General features: G+C 44.2%; 1 protein-coding gene across 3 annotated transcripts; it reads left to right on the forward strand.

Moving 5' to 3' along the window:
* Positions 1-15453: 15453 nt before the first annotated feature.
* Positions 15454-17954, forward strand: METTL7B (methyltransferase like 7B). Of its 3 annotated transcripts, XM_029205547.1 has the most exons (3): positions 15454-16354; positions 17399-17436; positions 17614-17954. In XM_029205547.1, exons 1-3 carry the CDS (start codon positions 15859-15861, stop codon positions 17848-17850), a joined length of 771 nt encoding a protein of 256 aa, XP_029061380.1. In that variant the 5' UTR covers positions 15454-15858; the 3' UTR covers positions 17851-17954. The 3 variants fall into 3 exon arrangements, with proteins under 3 accessions (XP_029061380.1, XP_029061382.1, XP_029061381.1); XM_029205549.1 differs by lacking the exon at positions 17399-17436; XM_029205548.1 differs by lacking the exon at positions 17399-17436 and having other exon boundaries at positions 17496-17783.
* The last annotated feature ends 2 nt before the right edge of the window (positions 17955-17956 follow it).

Here is a 17956-nt window from a genome sequence, read left to right on the forward strand (position 1 = left end):
CAGGGATCTTCCAGAAAGGTCAAACAGTGACAATTCTCTGGGGTTCTGCTCTTTGGGGAGTGCTTCAGGAGCCCGGCAGGACTGGAGTTGCTTGGGTGTGGAGTGAGGTCACAGCTTTCTGTGATATTAATAAGTTGGTCCATAAGACTGGCACTCACGGTTTTCCATTGTTTTTAGTGCCTTTCTTGAAAGGGGAAATGCAGTTTCTGCACTGTTTCAGAACATACGAAACCATGAGTTAACTTTCTACAACTGTCATAACTGATTTCGCATCCTATCGACAATCTGCATGTGGCAGGCAAGGTCACCCAAAGAGTGAGAGAGGGCTAGTGTTCTTCCATTTTTCAGACTGTGGGTATATTAGAAAATGAATGAGTGCCAGAACAGAGTTACTAAAACATTGGTATTTTTTTAACATCTTTATTGGAGTATAATTGCTCTACAATGTTGTGTTAGTTTCTGCTGTATAATAAAGTGAATCAGCTATACGTATACATGTATCCCCATATCCCCTCCCTCTTGCGTCTCCCTCCCACCCTCCCTATCCCACCCCTCTAGGTGGACACAAAGCACAGAGCTGATCTCCCTGTGCCATGCAGCTGCTTCCCACTAGCTATCTACTTTACATTTGGTAGTGTATATATAAAACATTGGTATATTTTTTATGTTTATTTTTAACCAACCAAAACTTCTAATACAATCAATAAATGCAAAGACAATGTGACCTTACTTGGCAATAATAGCAAAATCTATACTTGAGGGCCTTCAGGAATACAAGGCCCAGGCCAAAAAGCTCTCCCGGTTCCCTGCGTGATAACAAGAGCCTTCCTTTCTGTCCTAATGGGAATTTCTCTGCTCCCCATGGGAGGTAGGGAGTGAGAATTCAGATAAGTCAACCTCAAGTTCTCTCTTACCAGGAGAGCACCTGTAGCTCAGTAGGTCAAAGTGGTGCCTCCTCCCAGCAAACCCAAGGAGGTAGGAAGAAGTTCATCCTCCCCCATCCACGGCCATATCTCAGCCCCTGGCAGCATCTTTCTGCCTCTCCAGGCTTCCCCAAGTGAAAAAAAAAATCACTCCTAGTGCTATAATGGATATTTACACCATTTCTTTCCTGTCTGGCCAGGGAACTCTGGACAGAGCAATCCAGAATAAAAGGACTAGACTGCAGCTTTATTTAACTCATCCCTGTATCACACAGCAAAGGAGTCCTTAAAGACCCAGGACTTAAGAAGAAAAAGGTTTCTTCTTCCTCTTTCTCAAACCGTGTTCAAGCTTCAGATTTTAGCCAAATGTTGATAGAAGCTTTCCTCTGTCCAGATTTTACCAGATCCAAAGTGGGGAGGAGCTCTCTGATTTCATGAATGGAGTAGGTTTGTGTGCGGTAGCCAGTTTCCTCACAAGTTATCTAAAAAGCAAGCACACCTCACTATAGCAAGGATTAATTTTTCTCTAGCCAGTAAAATCTGGTTTCACATTAAGAATATATTGCGGACTTCCCTGGTGGCGCAGTGGTTGAGAGTCCGCCTGCTGATGCAGGGGACACGGGTTCGTGCCCCGGTCCGGGTAGGCCCGTGAGCCATGGCCACCGAGCCTGCGCGTCTGGAGCCTGTGCTCCGCAACAGGAGAAGCCGCAACAGTGAGAGGCCCGCATACCGCAAAAAAAAAAAAAAAAAATATATATATATATATATATTGCCCCTCATGTTAAGATTTGGATTCTATTCCTTACAAAATGACAACCTATGCTAGGGAACACATGACTTCTTCCCAAGCCTGCATTAGCTCTGCTAGGTCACACACCCCCTCCCAGGTCAGGTGCAAACTTCAAGTTCCCATCCACAACACTCTTCCCTGAGAGAAGAAAAGAAGAGAGCTCAGTAAAAGCAGCTATCTGGCTTTGATTGAAGCTTTACTCTGATCTTCCACATCTTGATGTTTACTAGGCAAAATAATAATAACCATACAGTGATATCTTAGCTCTGAATGATGCAAGTGGTTTAGAAAGCACTGTCACTTGCATTATTTCATTTGAGCCTCATCTGAGAGGTAGGCACAACATATTTTTCCCTTGGAACAAAGGAAGAAACTAAGGCTCAGATAAATGACAGGCTACTTAGCTTGCAAATGGTAGAATGGGAACTAAGTGCAGAATTTCTGACTCACAGTTCAGTGCTTTTTATATAGCATATCATTGTTTACAGAGTGTTACTTCTTTAATATTGTCATGTCGGGCTTCCCTGGTGGCGCAGTGGTTGAGGGTCCGCCTGCCGATGCAGGGGACACGGGTTCGTGCCCTGGTCCGGGAAGATCCCACATGCCGCGGAGCGGCTGGGCCCGTGAGCCATGGCCGCTGAGCCTGCGCATCCGGAGCCTGTGCTCCGCAACGGGAGAGGCCACAACAGTGAGAGGCCCGCGTACCGCAAAAAAATATATATATATATATACCATAGTTGGCATGTTAACTCATATCTGATGGCTTCCATTATTTTTGCTGTGAAATACCGAAGCATTATATGAGACCATAAGAGGTTGCATGCAGAAGCTACACAACAAATATATGTAACAAGAGGAGCACCCTGGGTTGCTGGAGGGCACACGCTCTTCTTGCCACTCCACTCATGCTCCTGTGAATTGTCCTTGTGGACAGAGGATATCTAAGATGAAAGTCTGCCAAACTGCACTATAAAGCAGGGCGTTCTAGCACAGCCACCCCTTCAGAAGGTGAAAATATTGCTTAGGATTGACGAGAATAATGTTTACACTAGACATTCTGACCCCTACTCGAACCCTGAGCCTTGCCTCATTCCCGAAGCTGAGGACTCAGCCCTGGTCCCTGCCCCAACCCCAGGAACTCTCTCATCTGATCCTCTGGCCTTGACCAATGCTCACTGACTAAGCCTCTGCCTGTCTCCCCTACCAGTTCCATCCAAGTCCACCTCCTGCCTCACCCCGCCCCCGCCAGCCTGACCCTGGCTGGACTCCATTTGGGCTTGCTTAGCCAAGCCCAGTCCCAGGCCCCAGGCAGCTCCTGTCTGACCCTGCCTGTGAGGCGCTGAGTCTGTAGATCTGCCCATGTGGGCACAGCTTAGACTGAGGCCTTTTCCACCACCCGTTCCTGAAGTCAAGCTCTGGAATGTCCAGGCAGCCCCACAGAGCACTGCCTCTTGGAGGAACCAGAGGGACCAAGGACCCTGAACTCACAAGCTCCATCCCCCTTTTCAGCCAAGAAAGTGGTTTCTTAAGACCGAGCTTCTCGAACGTAGTTGTATAAGAACCTGCTGTATAAAAAAATAAATAAAATAAAAGTCAGAAATTCCAAAAAAGAAAAAAACCATAGATGTTCATATGAATGACCTGGGAGATCTTGTTCAAAATGCAGATTCAGATTCAGTAGGTCTGGGGTGGAACCCAAGACTCTGCATTTCTGCATTTCTGTAATCTGCTAACAAATGCCCCAGTGAAGCCAATATCGTTGGTCCAAGGAACACACTTTGAGGACCAGGGTTCTAGAATACTAATTACTGTGGTTCTGCAAAATAAAAAAAAAAAAAAACACACACACACAGTTCACAGTAACAATGGCCCTAATCTTCACCAAGGGAAGAGAAGTTATTCCCTCCCAGAAGGCTCCAGCCCACAGAACCTGGAGTCTGTCGCTGCATATTTCGCACTAATCCCGTGCAGCACTGCTTTGCGTTTCACTGAACAGTTTCTTATAGGTGTGTTTTGTTTACTACTCATGAGTTCCTTTACGGCACTCATCCATTCTGCAAACCTTATTGATCTTTACTGTGTTGGTGCTATAGTGGAAGTTATCAGACCGTCCCTGTGCTCAACAGGCTCAACAGGGAGACAGATCTGTAAACCGGTATCTTTGATGAGCACAATAATAGTATCCGTAAATAATGTGAGGGAAAAGAGGCCTAGAGCCCCATCAGGTCAGGGACTCATCAGGAAAGCCATTCTGGGAAAGGAAGAGCCTGAAGTGAATCTAATAAAGAGAGGAGTGAGCCGAGCTAGGTGCAGGGGACCCGCCAGGCAGAGCACAAAACAGCCGGGGAGGAGGGGGAACTGCACATGCACACACTCCAGCTTGTGGGACCACAGCTGGCAAGGGATGAAGCCTCAGAAAAGAGGCTGGGGTTTCTTTCCATCAGGGGCCGATCACAGAGGGCCTCGCCTACCACGTCAAGGGGCTTGGACTTTTTCCTGCAGACAATGAGGAAACAAGTCAGATTTTTAAATAAGGGTGTGACATGGTCATGTTTGTGTTTTTGGTAAAGCATATTTGGTGACCGTGTGGAGAATGGATTTGAAGGTACCAAACTAAAAACGGGGGTTACCCACTAGGAAGCTGTTTTCATGGTCCAGAAACCAATGAGTTGTGCCTGAACTAAAGCACTGGTGGTTCAGATAAGAAAGAGGAGACAGATTCAAGACATGTTTAGAAGGTATTTGGAGCTACATGGCAGGATTTAGTGATTTATTGAATGAGGATGGAGACAGAGAACAGGAGGCTGAAGAACGGCTCCCAGTGCTTGGCTTGGGTCAATTTTGATGTAGCCAACCAAATCAGAGAGGACGAGAAGGGTTGCTTGTCTGGAGTTCAGGACCAGATCCAAGCTCTAGGCTAATAGGTCTCAAATATTTATCTCCAGCCTAAAATGTTCTTCAGAGTTCTAGATTCACCATTTAACTGTTCCCTGAACGTATCACCACAAAATCAGCATATGCTAAAACCAAATTCACCGTCTTTCAAAAGAAGAAATCTCCTTATTCTGGTAAATTTAATCTAGTGACCAGAATCAGAAGCATCAAAGTAATCTGCTAAGAATTATAAATGCTTAGCGGCTGCCAAGAGCTCCTGGGGAGTTAATGTTTAATGGGTACAGAATTTCAGTTAGGAAGAACGGAAAGTTCTGGAGATGGATGACGGTGATAGTTGCACAATAATGGGAATGAGGGACTTCCCTGGTGGTCCAGCGGTTAAGACTCTGCGCTCCCAATGCAGGGGGTCCGGGTTCCATCCCTCGTCAGGGAACTAGATCCCACATCCCGCAACTAAGACCAAGCGCAGCCCAATGAATAAATAAATATTTTTTAAATAAATAAATAAATAGACCTAGAGACTGTCATACAGAGTGAAGTAAGTCAGAAAGAGAAAAACACATATCGTATATTAACGCATATATGTGGAATCTGAAAAAATCGGTATAGACGATCGTATTTGCAAAGCAGAAATAGAGACACAGATGTAGAGAACAAACGTATGGATACCAAGGTGGAAAGGGGAGGGTGGGATGAATTGGGAGATTGGAACTGATATATATACACTATTGATACTATGTATAAAATAGATAACTAATGAGAACCTACTGTATAGCACAGGGAACTCTACTCAATGCTCTGTGGTGACCTAAATGAGAAGGAAATCCAAAAAAGAGGGGATATATGTATACGTATAGGTGATTCACTTTGCTGTACAGTATAAACTAACACAATATTGTAAAGCAACTGTACTCCAATAAATAAATAAATATTTTTAAATTTTTTAATTAAAAATTTTAAAATTAAATTTAAAATAAAAATAAATAAATAAATAATGGGATGAACTTAATGCCACTGAACTATACACTTAAAAATGGTGTAGGGCTTCCCTGGTGGTGCAGTGCTTGAGAGTCCGTCTGCCAGTGCAGGAAGCACCGGTTCGAGCCCTGGTCCAGGAAGATCCCACATGCCGCGGAGCAACTAAGCCCGTGCGCCACAACTACTGAGCCTGTGCTCAAGAGCCCACGAACCACAGCTGCTGAGCCCGTGTGCCACGACGGCTTGGGCCCGCGCACCTGGAGCTTGTGCTCTACAACGGGAGAGGCTGCCGCTATGAGAGGCCCTCGCACCTCGACAAGGAGTGGCCCCCGCTCACTGCAGCTAGAGAGGGCCCGCGTGCAGCACCGAGGACCCAGCACAGCCAAAAATAAATAAATAAAATTTTTTAAATGGTTTAAACGGTTACTTTTGTGTTATGCATATTTTACCAAAAATTTTTTAATGAAAAAAAGGGATTATTAGTGCTACCTTCTTATAAATCTCCTGTATAAATCTCCTCCTCTCTGTCCCCACCTCCGTTGTTCCAAATGTCATTATCCCTTTGACCATTGCAAATCCTCTCTCAACTGGTCTCCCAGCCTCCAGTCTTTTTTCCTTAAATCAATCATCAGAGAGATGTTTCCAACAAGCCAATCAAACCATATGACTGCTTCCCATTACCTGTAGGATAAGATCCAAACCCCTTAGGTTGGCATAGAAGGCCCTCAGTGATATGGACCCTTTTCTCAATTTTTATTCATCCATCCAATAGATGTGTGTTGAATGGTCCCTGAGACATGCACTGGAAATGACCCCGAGGGCATGGCAGTGAAGAGGAAAATATGCTGTCTGGCACTGTAGAGCTAACTCACTAGAGAAAACAGCAGTTTTTAAAATATAGACCAATTTTTTAAATTACAAACTGTGATGAATCTATTAGTCATGAGTTTTGTTTGTTGTTGTTGTTCTTGTTTTGGGCTCGGCATGTGGGATCTTAGTTCCCTGACCAGCTGACCAGGGATGGAACCCATGCCCCCTGTGCCCCCTGCAGTGGAATCACAGAGTCCTAACCGCTGGACCACCAGGGAATTCCCTACTGTCGTTTATTTGACACACACGTTTTCAGTGTTTACTACTTGCCAGGTACCGTGCTAGGTACTGGACATGTGGTGATAAGGAAAAAAAGACAGAATCCTTGCTCTTATGGAATGTATTAACAGACACTAATTAGATAGCAACAGCAATAAACACTAATTACAAACTAAGCTAAGGACTATTGCCCTAGATGGGGGAAGGAAAGCGATGCTTGATCTAAGATCTCAAAGGTGAGTAAAAGGTAACTAGGCTGGAGGGAGGAGGGGACTGCTGAAGAGAAAGGAGCATAAGAGGCAAAGGAAATGACAGGCTCAAAGGCCCTGAAGCAAAAAGGAGTGAGCACAGGAGGAACTGTGTGAAGAAGGCGGTATGGCTGAAGCCTGGGGGCAGGGAGAGTAGAGAGGTGGGCAGAGGCCAGAGAGGCAGGGCCTCTGAGCCACACTAAGGAGTTTGAATTTTATGTTAAAGATAATGGGAAGCATACGGTATTTGCTTCCTATTATCTTTAACATAAAATTCAAACTCCTTAGTGTGGCCCGTATGCTAACACATATATATGGAATTTAAGAAAAAAAAATGTCATGAAGAACCTAGGGGTAAGACAGGAATAAAGACACGGACCTACTAGAGAACAGACTTGAGGATATGGGGAGGGGAAAGAGTGAGCTGTGACAAAGCCAGAGAGAGGCATGGACATATATACACTACCAAACGTAAGGTAGATAGCTAGTGGGAAGCAGCCTCATAGCACAGGGAGATCAGCTCAGTGCTTTGTGACCACCTGGAGCGGGGGATGGGGGGGTGGGAGGGAGGGAGACGCAAGGGGGAAGAGATATGGGAACATATGTATATGTATAACTGATTCACTTTGTTATAAAGCAGAAACTAACACACCATTGTAAAGCAATTATACCCCAATAAAGATGTTAAAAAAAAAAAAATGGGAAGTCACTGAAGGATTTTAAGCAGAGGGTGGAAGTGGGGAGACCAGTTACAAGGCTGTTGCAGTGCAGCAGGCAGAGGAGGGCTGTGGCCTGCCTGGGGTTGTGCCAGTCGATGGAAGCACATGAGATTAAGGTGAATCTGAGATGTAGAGCTGAAAGGATTTGGAGGTGGCTTAGATGTGGGAATGAGGGAAAAAGAAAAATCAGAAATGAGTCCAGCTTTTAAACATGTTTGATGAAGAACTTTTGGCTGGCGTTGTAACTGTGTATCATGACTGGTTGTTTCTTTGTGTGTGTTTGTTTATAAAACGTTCTCTAAATATAATTACTATTCTTTGTAAGCTATTTCTTTAAAATAAATTTGAAAACCTTTAAAAAAAAAAATGAGTCCGAGAATTACGTTACACTTTTTCAAGTGTGATAATATTGTAGTTATATTTTTTTGTTTTGTATCTCTTAAAGGTGTAGACTAAAATATTTAGAGATGAACTGAAAAGATTTGCTTCAAAACAATACTCGGGGGTGGGAGGGGAAAGTGGAAGAAGATGTGGGCAGAGCAGGACTAACCAAGGGTCAACGTTTGTTAGGGCTGGGGACCGCACTGGTGGTCCAGGATCGTCCACCCTCCCATTGCAGGGGGCCCAGGTTCAATCCCACACGCCGCAACTAAGACCCAGCGCAGCCTAATTAATTAATTAATTAATATTTTTAAAATTTAGGAAAAAATTCCAGAAGGTTTCAAAAAGAAAAAAAAAGTTGTTGAGGTGGACGACATATACATGGGTGCATTGTACTATTCTGTTAACTTTTGTATATATTCAAAATTTTCCATTATACAAAGTTTTCAAAGAGAGAACGATAAGATGAAAGAAGGAGGAGGAAGAAGAGGAGAGGGGGAGGGGAGATTGAAAGGGAGAAGGAGAATAAATTAAGTCCTAGGTTTTAGCTTGAGCAGCTGATGGTGCCATTTACTGAGCTGGTGAAGAGAATGGGCAGAGAGTGGAACAAGAGATTTAAGGAGTATCGTAAGTCCCGTTTTGGACACTTTTAAGTTGGACACATCCAGGAGGCATGCGGAGGAAGATGTCATGTAGACAACTGGATATGCAAATCTGAATGAAACTCAGAGGAAAAATCTGCACAAAAGAGATAAATATGTGAATAATTAGCATATACATGGTGTTTAAAACCATGAAAATGGATGGAATTACTTAATGAGAGAATGTAGACAAAGGGAGATCCAAGACCAAATCCAAAGAAACAAAATTTAGAGGGTTGAGTAAATGAGAAAGGAGTCTGAGAAGTAAAACCCAGGGAATGGTATAGAAAAAGGAAGACTGTTATTGGGACAGCCTAAAGGAGATAATATTTCAAGGAGGAAGTAGTAGCCAACTGAAGCTGTTAAGGGGTCAAATAAGATAAGAACAGGGTCAGAAAGAGAAAAGCAAATACCGTATGCTAACACATATATATGGAATCTAAAAAAAAAAGAAAAAAAAATGGTTCTGAAGAACCGAGGGGCAGGACAGGAATAAAGATGCAGATGTAGAGAATGGACTTTAGGACACAGGGAGGGGGAAGGGGAAGCTGGGACGAAGTGAGAGAGTGGCATGGACATATATACACTACCAAATGTAAAATAGATAGCTAGTGGGAAGCAGCCGCATAGCACAGGGAGATCAGCTCAGTGCTTTGTGACCACCTAGAGGGGAGGGTGGGAGGGAGAGGCAAGAGGGAGGGCATATGGGGATATATGTATATGTATAGCTGATTCACTTTGTTATACAGCAGAAATTAACACACCATTGTAAAGCAATTATACTCCAATAAAGATGTTAAAAAAATAAAAGGATAACAGCAGGGAATAGCCACCGGATCTGGCAATGTGGAGGTCATCGACAGCCTTGATAAGAACAGTTTTTATTAGAGCGATGGGTTGGAGGGGGTGGAAGAGTGAATGAAAGGTGAGGAAATTTAGATAACACGAGCAGGTGACTCAAGAAGCACGACTGTGAAGTCGATCTACAAAATGAGGTTAGCTAAAGGGAGATGTGGAGTCAAGAGAGAGCTGGGTTTTATTAACCTGACATATATTAGAGTACATTAGTAAGTTGAAAGATCCAAGAAGGGGTAGAGATAAATGATTCAGGAGAAAGAGGAGATAAAACTAAGATGAGAATCCGTAGCAGCAGTGTTCATAATACCCGAAAAAGTGGAAACAACCCAAACGAACATCAACTGATGAATGCATAAACAAGCTATAGTATATCATACGATGGAATGTTATTCGGACATAAGAAGGATGAAGCATTGGTACATGCTACAACATGGGTGAACCTTGAAAACATTATGCTAAGTGAAAGAAGCCCGTCATGGAAGGCCACATATAGAATGATTCCATTTATATGAAATGTCCAGAATAGGTAAATCCATAGAGACAGGAGGCAGATTGGTGGTAATGGGAATGTTGGAAGAAACAGAGAGTGACTGCTAATAAACACAGAGTTTCTTTTGGGGGTGATGAAAATATTCTAAAATTGACTGTTGTGATGGTTGCCCAACTCTAAATGTACTAACACCACTGAATTGCATAATTTAAATGGGCGAACTTTATGGTATGTGAATTGTGAATTATCTCAATAGAGTTGTTATGTTATATGAGTAATAAAAAAGGTTGGGCTATATTAGAGACCTAAATAGAGAGATTAACCCTGGACAGGAGTAACAACATAGGATCCATTATAATAAAGCAGGAAGGATGGGAGAAGATTCAGATAATCTGTAGGTTTTGTGATAGAAAAGAAAGAAGTTTACATCTGATAGTTTCTATCATAAAGGATGAGATATATTCATCAATTAAGAGTAAGGGTAGAAAAGAGCTTATAATAGGTTTGAGGACAGAGGATTTGGTATGAAACATTCATCTCAATACTTATTTAACACAATTATGTATTTTTATCTCAACCCCAAAGTCCACATCATTCTTTTTTTTATTTTATTTTTATCTATTTATTTTTGCTGCGTTGGATCTTTGTTGTTACGTGCGGGCTTTCTCTAGTTGCAGCGAGCGGGGGCTACTCTTCATTGCAGTGGGCAGTCTTCTCATTGCAGTGGCTTCTCTTGTTGTAGAGCACAGGCTCTAGGCACGTGGGCTTCAGCAGTTGTGGCACGCAGGCTCAGTAGTTGTAGCTCACGGGCTCTAGAGTGCAGGCTCAGTAGTTGTGGTGCACGGGCTTAGTTGCTCTGCAGCATGTAGGATCTTCCCAGACCAGGGCTCGAACCCGTGTACCCTGCATTGGCAGGCGGATTCTTAACCACTGCACCACCAGGGAAAGTACAGCCTTTGGCTCAGGCTGATGGAGCCTTGAATCACCCATCTCCACTGCTGCTACACAACGACCTCTGCCCACAACAGCCATCCTGTCCAGCTGAAAGCAGGAAGATGCCCTCTTCCTACCACAGTCTGACCTCCCTCGAATGCTTACTATTGGCAGAACCCACAAGCACGGGAGCCAGGTAATTGTAGTCTGCAGACTCTTCATCCCAGCAAACTAGAGCATAGTATAAAAGGGTGGGTGAAAGCCTGAGAGAAAATAGGTATAACCGGTGGGAAAGCATTAGATGTATTCCCATTAATTTCAAGAACAAGGAAAGGAATTTAGTGTACATACTACTATTTAACATTGTTCTGAAGGCATTAGTGAAATCAAGTAAGCAAGAGAAAGAAATAAAAGGTATAAAAATTGGGAAGGATGGAAAAAAGAAGTAAAATTATCATTATTTACACAGATCATTTTATACCCAATAAGTCCAAATAATTAAATAGAAACAATTATTATAAACAATGAGATAATTTAGTAAGATGACTAGGTGGAAAATGAACAAACATAAATCAAAAAAGATGATATATATATGCAAATGGCAACCAACTAGAAGATACAATGAAAAACAGACTCCCTCTTATATTAACCAAAAAAGTAAAATAACTAGACAATAGAAATGTTCAATATCTTTGAAATACTGCTGAGGGGACAAAAGAAGATGTGAATAATTGAGAAGACATAGCATACTCTTGGATAAAAAGATATGTCAGTTCTCTCTAAAATATATTTAATACAATCCTAATAAAATGCCCACAGCAAACATCATACTCAATAGTAAAAGACTGAAATCTCCTTGAAGATAAGGAACAAAAAAAGGATGACTGCTTTCACCACCTCTATTCAACATAGCACTAGAAGTTCTAGCCAGAGCAATTAGGCAAGAAATATTAATTTAAGAGTATCCACATTGGTGGGACTTCCCTGGTGTCATAGTGGTTAAGAATCCGCCTGCCAATGCAGGGGACACGGGTTCGAGCCCTGGTCTGGGAAGATCCCACATGCCACGGAGCAACTAAGCCCGTGTGCCACAACTACTGAGCCTGTCCTCTAGAGCCCGTGAGCCACAACTACTGAGCCTGTGTGCTCCAACTACTGAAGCCCGCGTGCCTGGAGACCGTGCTCCACAACAAGAGAAGCCACCGCAGTGAGAAGCCCACACACTGCAACGAAGAGTAGCCGCCACTCGCCACAACTACAGAAAGCCCGTGCGCAGCAACGAAGACCCAACGCAACCAAAAATAAATAAATAAATAAAATTGATTCTTAAAAAAAAAAAAGTATCCACATTGGAAAGGAAGAAATAAAATTATCTCTGTTTACAGATGATGTGATCTTACATGTAGAAAACCCTAAAGATTCCACACACACACACAAAAAATGCTGTTAAAACTAATAAATAAATTCAACAAAGTGGAAAGACATAAAGCCAACACACAAAAGTCAGTTGCATTTTTATACATGAACAATGAACAATCTGAAAAAAATTCCATTTACAATAGTTTCAAAAAGAATAAAATACTTAAGAATTAACTTAACCAAGGAGGTGAAAGACTTGTACAATGAAACTGCAAAACATTGCCAAATTAAACTAAAGAAGGTATAAATAAATGGAAATACATCCCCTATTCATGGATTGGAAAACTTAATATTGTTAAAATGTCAGTACTGGAATTCCCTGGTGGTCCAGTGGTTAGGACTCCAGGCTCTCACCGCCGAGGACCCAGGTTCAATCCCTGGTGGGGGAACTAAGATCCCACAAGCCGTGTGGAAAAAAAAAAAAAAAAAGTCAATACTACCCAAAGCAATCTATAGATTCAGTGCAATCTCTATCAAAATCCCAAAGATATTTTTTGCAGAAATTGAAAAATTCATCCTAAAATTCATATGGGATCTCAAGAGACCCTAAATAGCAAAAACAATCTTGAAAAAGAAAAAAGAACAAAAGTAGAAGAATCACACTTCCTGATTTCAAAACCTACTACAAAGCTACAGTAATCTAAACAGTATAGGGACTACCCTGGTGGCACAGTGGTTAAGACTCCATGTTCCCAATGCAGGGGGCCTGGGTTTGATCCCTGGTCAGGGAACTAGATCCTACACACGCATGCCCCAACTAAGAGTTTGCTTGCCACAACTAAGGAGCCAGTGATCCACAACTAAGGAGCCCATGAGCCACAACTAAGGAGCACGCCTGCTACAACTAAGACCTGGTGCAACCAAATAAATAAATCTACATTAAAAAAAAAAAACAGTACGGTATTAGATAGGGAATTCCCTGGTGGTCCAGTGGTTAAGACTCTGCACTTCCACTGCAAGGGCCATGGGTTCAATCCCTGGTCGGGGAACTAAGATCCTGCATGCCATGTGGCCAAAAACAAAAAACAGTATGGTATTGGAGTAAAGACAGACGTATAAAGCAGTACAATAGAATAGAATCCAAAAATAAACCCTCATAAGACAGCAAAGGCACAGGTAACAAAGAAAAAATAGACAAATTGGACTTTGTGAAATTTTTTAAATTTTGTACATCAAAAGACACTATCCCCAAAGTAAAAAGGCAACCCACAGAATGGGGGAAAACATTTGCAAATCATATATGATACCAGATTATTACCCAGAAGAGAAAACTCCTAAAACTCAACAACAACAAAAACAAACAACCCAATTCAAAAATAGGCAAAGGACCTGAATAGACATTTCTCCAGAGAAGATAGATGAATGGCCAAGAAGCACATGAAAAGATGCTCAACATCACTAATCACTAGGGAAATGCAAATCAAAACTACAATGAGATAGTACCTCAAACCCATTAAGACGGCTACCATCAAAAAAAAAAAAAAAAGCCAGCAACAATTGTTGGCAAAGATGTGGAGTAAACAGAACACTGTTGGTGGGAATATAAAATGGATGGTACAGCCGCTGTGGAAAACAGCATGGTGGTTCCTCAAAAAATCAAAGATAGAATATCATACGATCAGCAATTCCACTTCTGGGTATATGCCCTTGAAAAGAATTGAAAGCAGGGAGGGTCCCAAAGGGGTATTTGTACACCCGTTTTTTTTGTCTTTTGGCTGCACCATATGTGAGATCTTAGTTCCCCGACCAGGGATCAAACCCGCGACCCCAGCATTGAAAGCACGGAGTCTTAACCACTGGACCACCAGGGAAGTCCCCCATAGCAGCATTATTGACAGTAGCTAAAACATGGAAGAAACCCAAGTGTCCATTGATAGATGAATGGATAAGCAAATGTGGTGTATACATATAACAAAATATTATTCAGCCTTAAAAAGGAAGAAATTCTTCAATATGGTACAACATGGATAAGCTTGAGGACATTATGCTAAGTGAAATAAGCTAGTCACAGGAAGATAAATACCGTATGACTTCACTTACATGAGGTACTTAGAGCAGTCACATAGAATCACAAAGACAGAAAGTATGATGGTGGTTGCCAGGGGCTTCTTGTGGGGGGAGGAGAGAATGGAAAGTTACTGTTTAATGGATACAGAGTTTCAATTCTACAAGATAAAAAGAATTATGGGGGTGGATGGCGGTGATGGGTCCACAACAGTGTTAATATATTTAATACCACTGAACTGTACACTTAAAATGGTGAAGATGGTAAGTTTTGTTATGTGCATTTTACTACAACCAAAAAAAAAAAAAAAGAAAAAAAAATTAAATGATACCACCAAAACAAAAGAATAATTACACATTTTAAATAAATGAACAAATAGCCATTCCACATGCAGGTATTTACACACAGGAAATATAAGCATATATCCACACAAAGACATGGACATAAACGTTCATAGCAGTTCTATTTGTAATAGACAAAAACTGGACACAATCCAAATGTCCGTCAACAGCTGGATGGATAAATAATTTATGGTAACTCCATAAAATGGAATACCACTCAACAATAAAATGAATGTTGATTTTCTTTTCTCTAAACAAAACTTCCTTCAGCCACTACGCATGGACTCTCTACAAGAGGGAAAGTCCAATAGCCTCAAGTCTCACAAGGAGCATTTTCCAGGGTCATTGGTGGCCTCTGGGGGAGGACGACTTTAAACAAAGTCCCTGGTTGGGGCGGGTGCTCTGTCCAAGTCCACTGCCTCTGTCCTGCCGGTCAAACCCACTGTGCCCCGGCCAGCGCGGGGCTGAGGGATAAGGTCTGGGACAATTCCTGAGTCAGGCAGGGATGAGCTATTTCAGGAAAGTGTCTCCCACACGGCGCCGCTGGAGCCAGGGCAGCCCGTGTGCTGCTGCCCAGCAGAGAAGTTTTGTGACCGCCCCCCTGGGGTTGACACATCCTTCTCTGTGTTTGGCTTCTATCTGGGGCAGAGGCATGTTACAGTTTACAAAGCCCTGGGGGTGTTCCAGGGGCACCCAACCAGAATTTCCAACTTGCATAAACTGAGCAGAACCTGAGCCCGGAATGAGGCCGGGACGTGCCGCAGGAGTCTGCTCTGCCGGGGCATTTGGCCCCCATGAGGCTGTGATCTGAGACGTAGCTCCCCTCCCCCTTCCCGCGTCCCTCTGAGATGATCAGCACACACCAGCCTCTTCAACTGGGCACAGCGCCCCAGAACTCAGGACACACTGGCACCACCTGTTTCTTCGCCCCACGTAATAAAATTGGTTGAAGAGCCTACGGGATTTTGGGACCAGCGCCCTCTGGAGAGATTTCATACATCAACTCCTCCCCGGCAAAGAGGAAACGGCCAAGTAGGAGACAGGGAACAAAGTCCTATCACTGGGCGAAAGGAGACTCGAGTCTGCAGCGGCGGAGCAGAGAGACAGGCCAGCCACCCAAGGGAAGCTCCACTCAGAGCCAGGCTACCATGGACACCCTGGTCCGACTCCTGCAGCTGCTGGTGCTAATCCTGACCCTGCCTCTGCACCTCATGGCTCTGCTGGGTTTCTGGGAGCCCCTGTGCAAGACCTATTTCCCCTACCTGATGGCCATGCTGACAGTCAACTGCAACCGCAAGATGGACAGCAAGAAACAGGAGCTCTTCAGCCAGATAAAGGGGCTGGCAGGAGCCTCGGGGAAGGTGGCCCTGCTGGAGCTGGGCTGTGGCACTGGCGCCAACTTCCAGTTCTACCCATGTGGCTGCAGGATCACCTGCCTGGACCCGAACCCTCACTTTGAGAAGTTCCTGACAAAGAGTATGGCCAAGAATAGGCATCTTGAATATGAACGGTTTGTGGTGGCTTTCGGAGAGGACATGAAACAGCTGGCCAGTGGCTCCATGGACGTGGTGGTCAGCACCTTGGTGCTGTGCTCAGTGCAGAGCCCAAAGAGGGTCCTGCAGGAAGTTCGGAGAGTACAGGCCGGTGAGCAGATTGGGAAGTGTATGGGCACGGGGCAACAAACGTAGCATCAGACACCCCAGTGTCCAGGGCACCCAGGATGGGGAATCTCAGGCACTAGTGCATTAGACACCCACCCACCCCCACCTGCTGGTGAACAGGAGATATGACCAGGGCCTGGATGGGGCAGGATAGGGTGCTGTGGAATCACACAGGTGATCCACCTAACAAAGGGGGAAAGAGGGGTGAAGGACACCTAGGGATGTGGTGTTTAAACTGAGATCTGAGGGGTTAAGCAGGGGGTGGAGGGAGTGGCGGAAACAAAAGAGTGTTCTAAGTAGAGGTATTGGGGTAGTGGAATCCATAAAGTTTGGAACTGGGTGTGGACAGAAAGGAGTTTAGGATGATTTCCAGGTTTCTGGCGTGAGCGACTTGTGGAGGGAGTGAGGGAGGGTAGAGAGAAGTGCCATTTGCAAGATAGAAGAAACCTGTTTTGGACTTGTTAGGTCTGTGGTGCCATGGAGACAGCCAGGCAGAAAACCCAGAGGCACTTTTAAGTCCAGATCTGGAGGTCAGAAAAAGATGTAGCCTGGAGATTTAGATTTGGAAGTCATCAGCTTGTAGCTGGTAAATTCCAAGCACATTGGAATTTGAGACCAAAACAGGAAAGGCCGTAGAATATCTGGCTTGTATCACCTATTGGACATTTCCTTTTAGATTCATGCTTTCTGGAAGGTTTAAATTCATTAACGTTAACAGTTACTTATAACTTTTGGTTGTTTTGTTGTTGTTGTTTTGGGTGCATGGGATCACCTAGGGAGGGTACAGTGAGGAGGAAAGAGCTGGAGGAACCCCAGCTTACTCAGGAGCCCAGTGCACCCTTCCGTGGGATGCTGGCTGAGATGTCCGGGATGCAGGCGTCTTGGTCTCGGGAGAGGGCTCAGCGCGAGCATCTCTGTATCCAATGAGATCTCTGCTCCTGGTTCCCCACCTCCCCATCTGTCTGCCCTCGGCTACACTGGCCTTCGGGTCATTGTTTAAAAATATCTCACCGGTCATGGCCCCTAGGTCACAGGAGGCTCTTCACACTCACTTTGAGTTGGGGGGTAAGAGCCGGGGGATGCGGAGAAGGTCACAGAGCCGGACGATCTCCCTAAACTCGCAGGCCAGCACCTCCCACTCCACCAAGAGGTTTTGACCAGGCTTGGTCAGCGGGATGGAGTTGAGAGTAGAGGAAGGTTGCAGAATGGAGCAGGTAAGTGACGCTCTCTCTTCTCTCCCAGGGAGGAATGTTTTTTTTCTGGGAGCACGTGGCTGAGCCACGTGGAAGCTGGGCCTTCCTGTGGCAGCAAGTTTTAGAGCCCACCTGGAAACACATTGGGGATGGCTGCTGCCTCACCAGAGAGACCTGGAAAGATCTGGAGAATGCCCAGTTCTCTGAACTCCAAATGGAACGACAACCCCCTCCCATCAAGTGGTTACCTGTTGGGCCCCATATCATGGGAAAGGCGGTGAAATAAGCCCCTCCTTCTCCCACCTCTCCGCGGGGAGCCCCTCTCCTTCTCTAACTTCAACCCTTCCTTGTGCAGTGAAAAAGCTCTATTCCCATCCTGACTACGGGGAGGA

This window comes from Monodon monoceros, unplaced genomic scaffold (genome assembly GCF_005190385.1).
Source record: "Monodon monoceros isolate NGI ecotype Baffin Bay Population unplaced genomic scaffold, NGI_Narwhal_1 Super_Scaffold_6, whole genome shotgun sequence".
NCBI lineage: Eukaryota > Metazoa > Chordata > Mammalia > Artiodactyla > Monodontidae > Monodon > Monodon monoceros.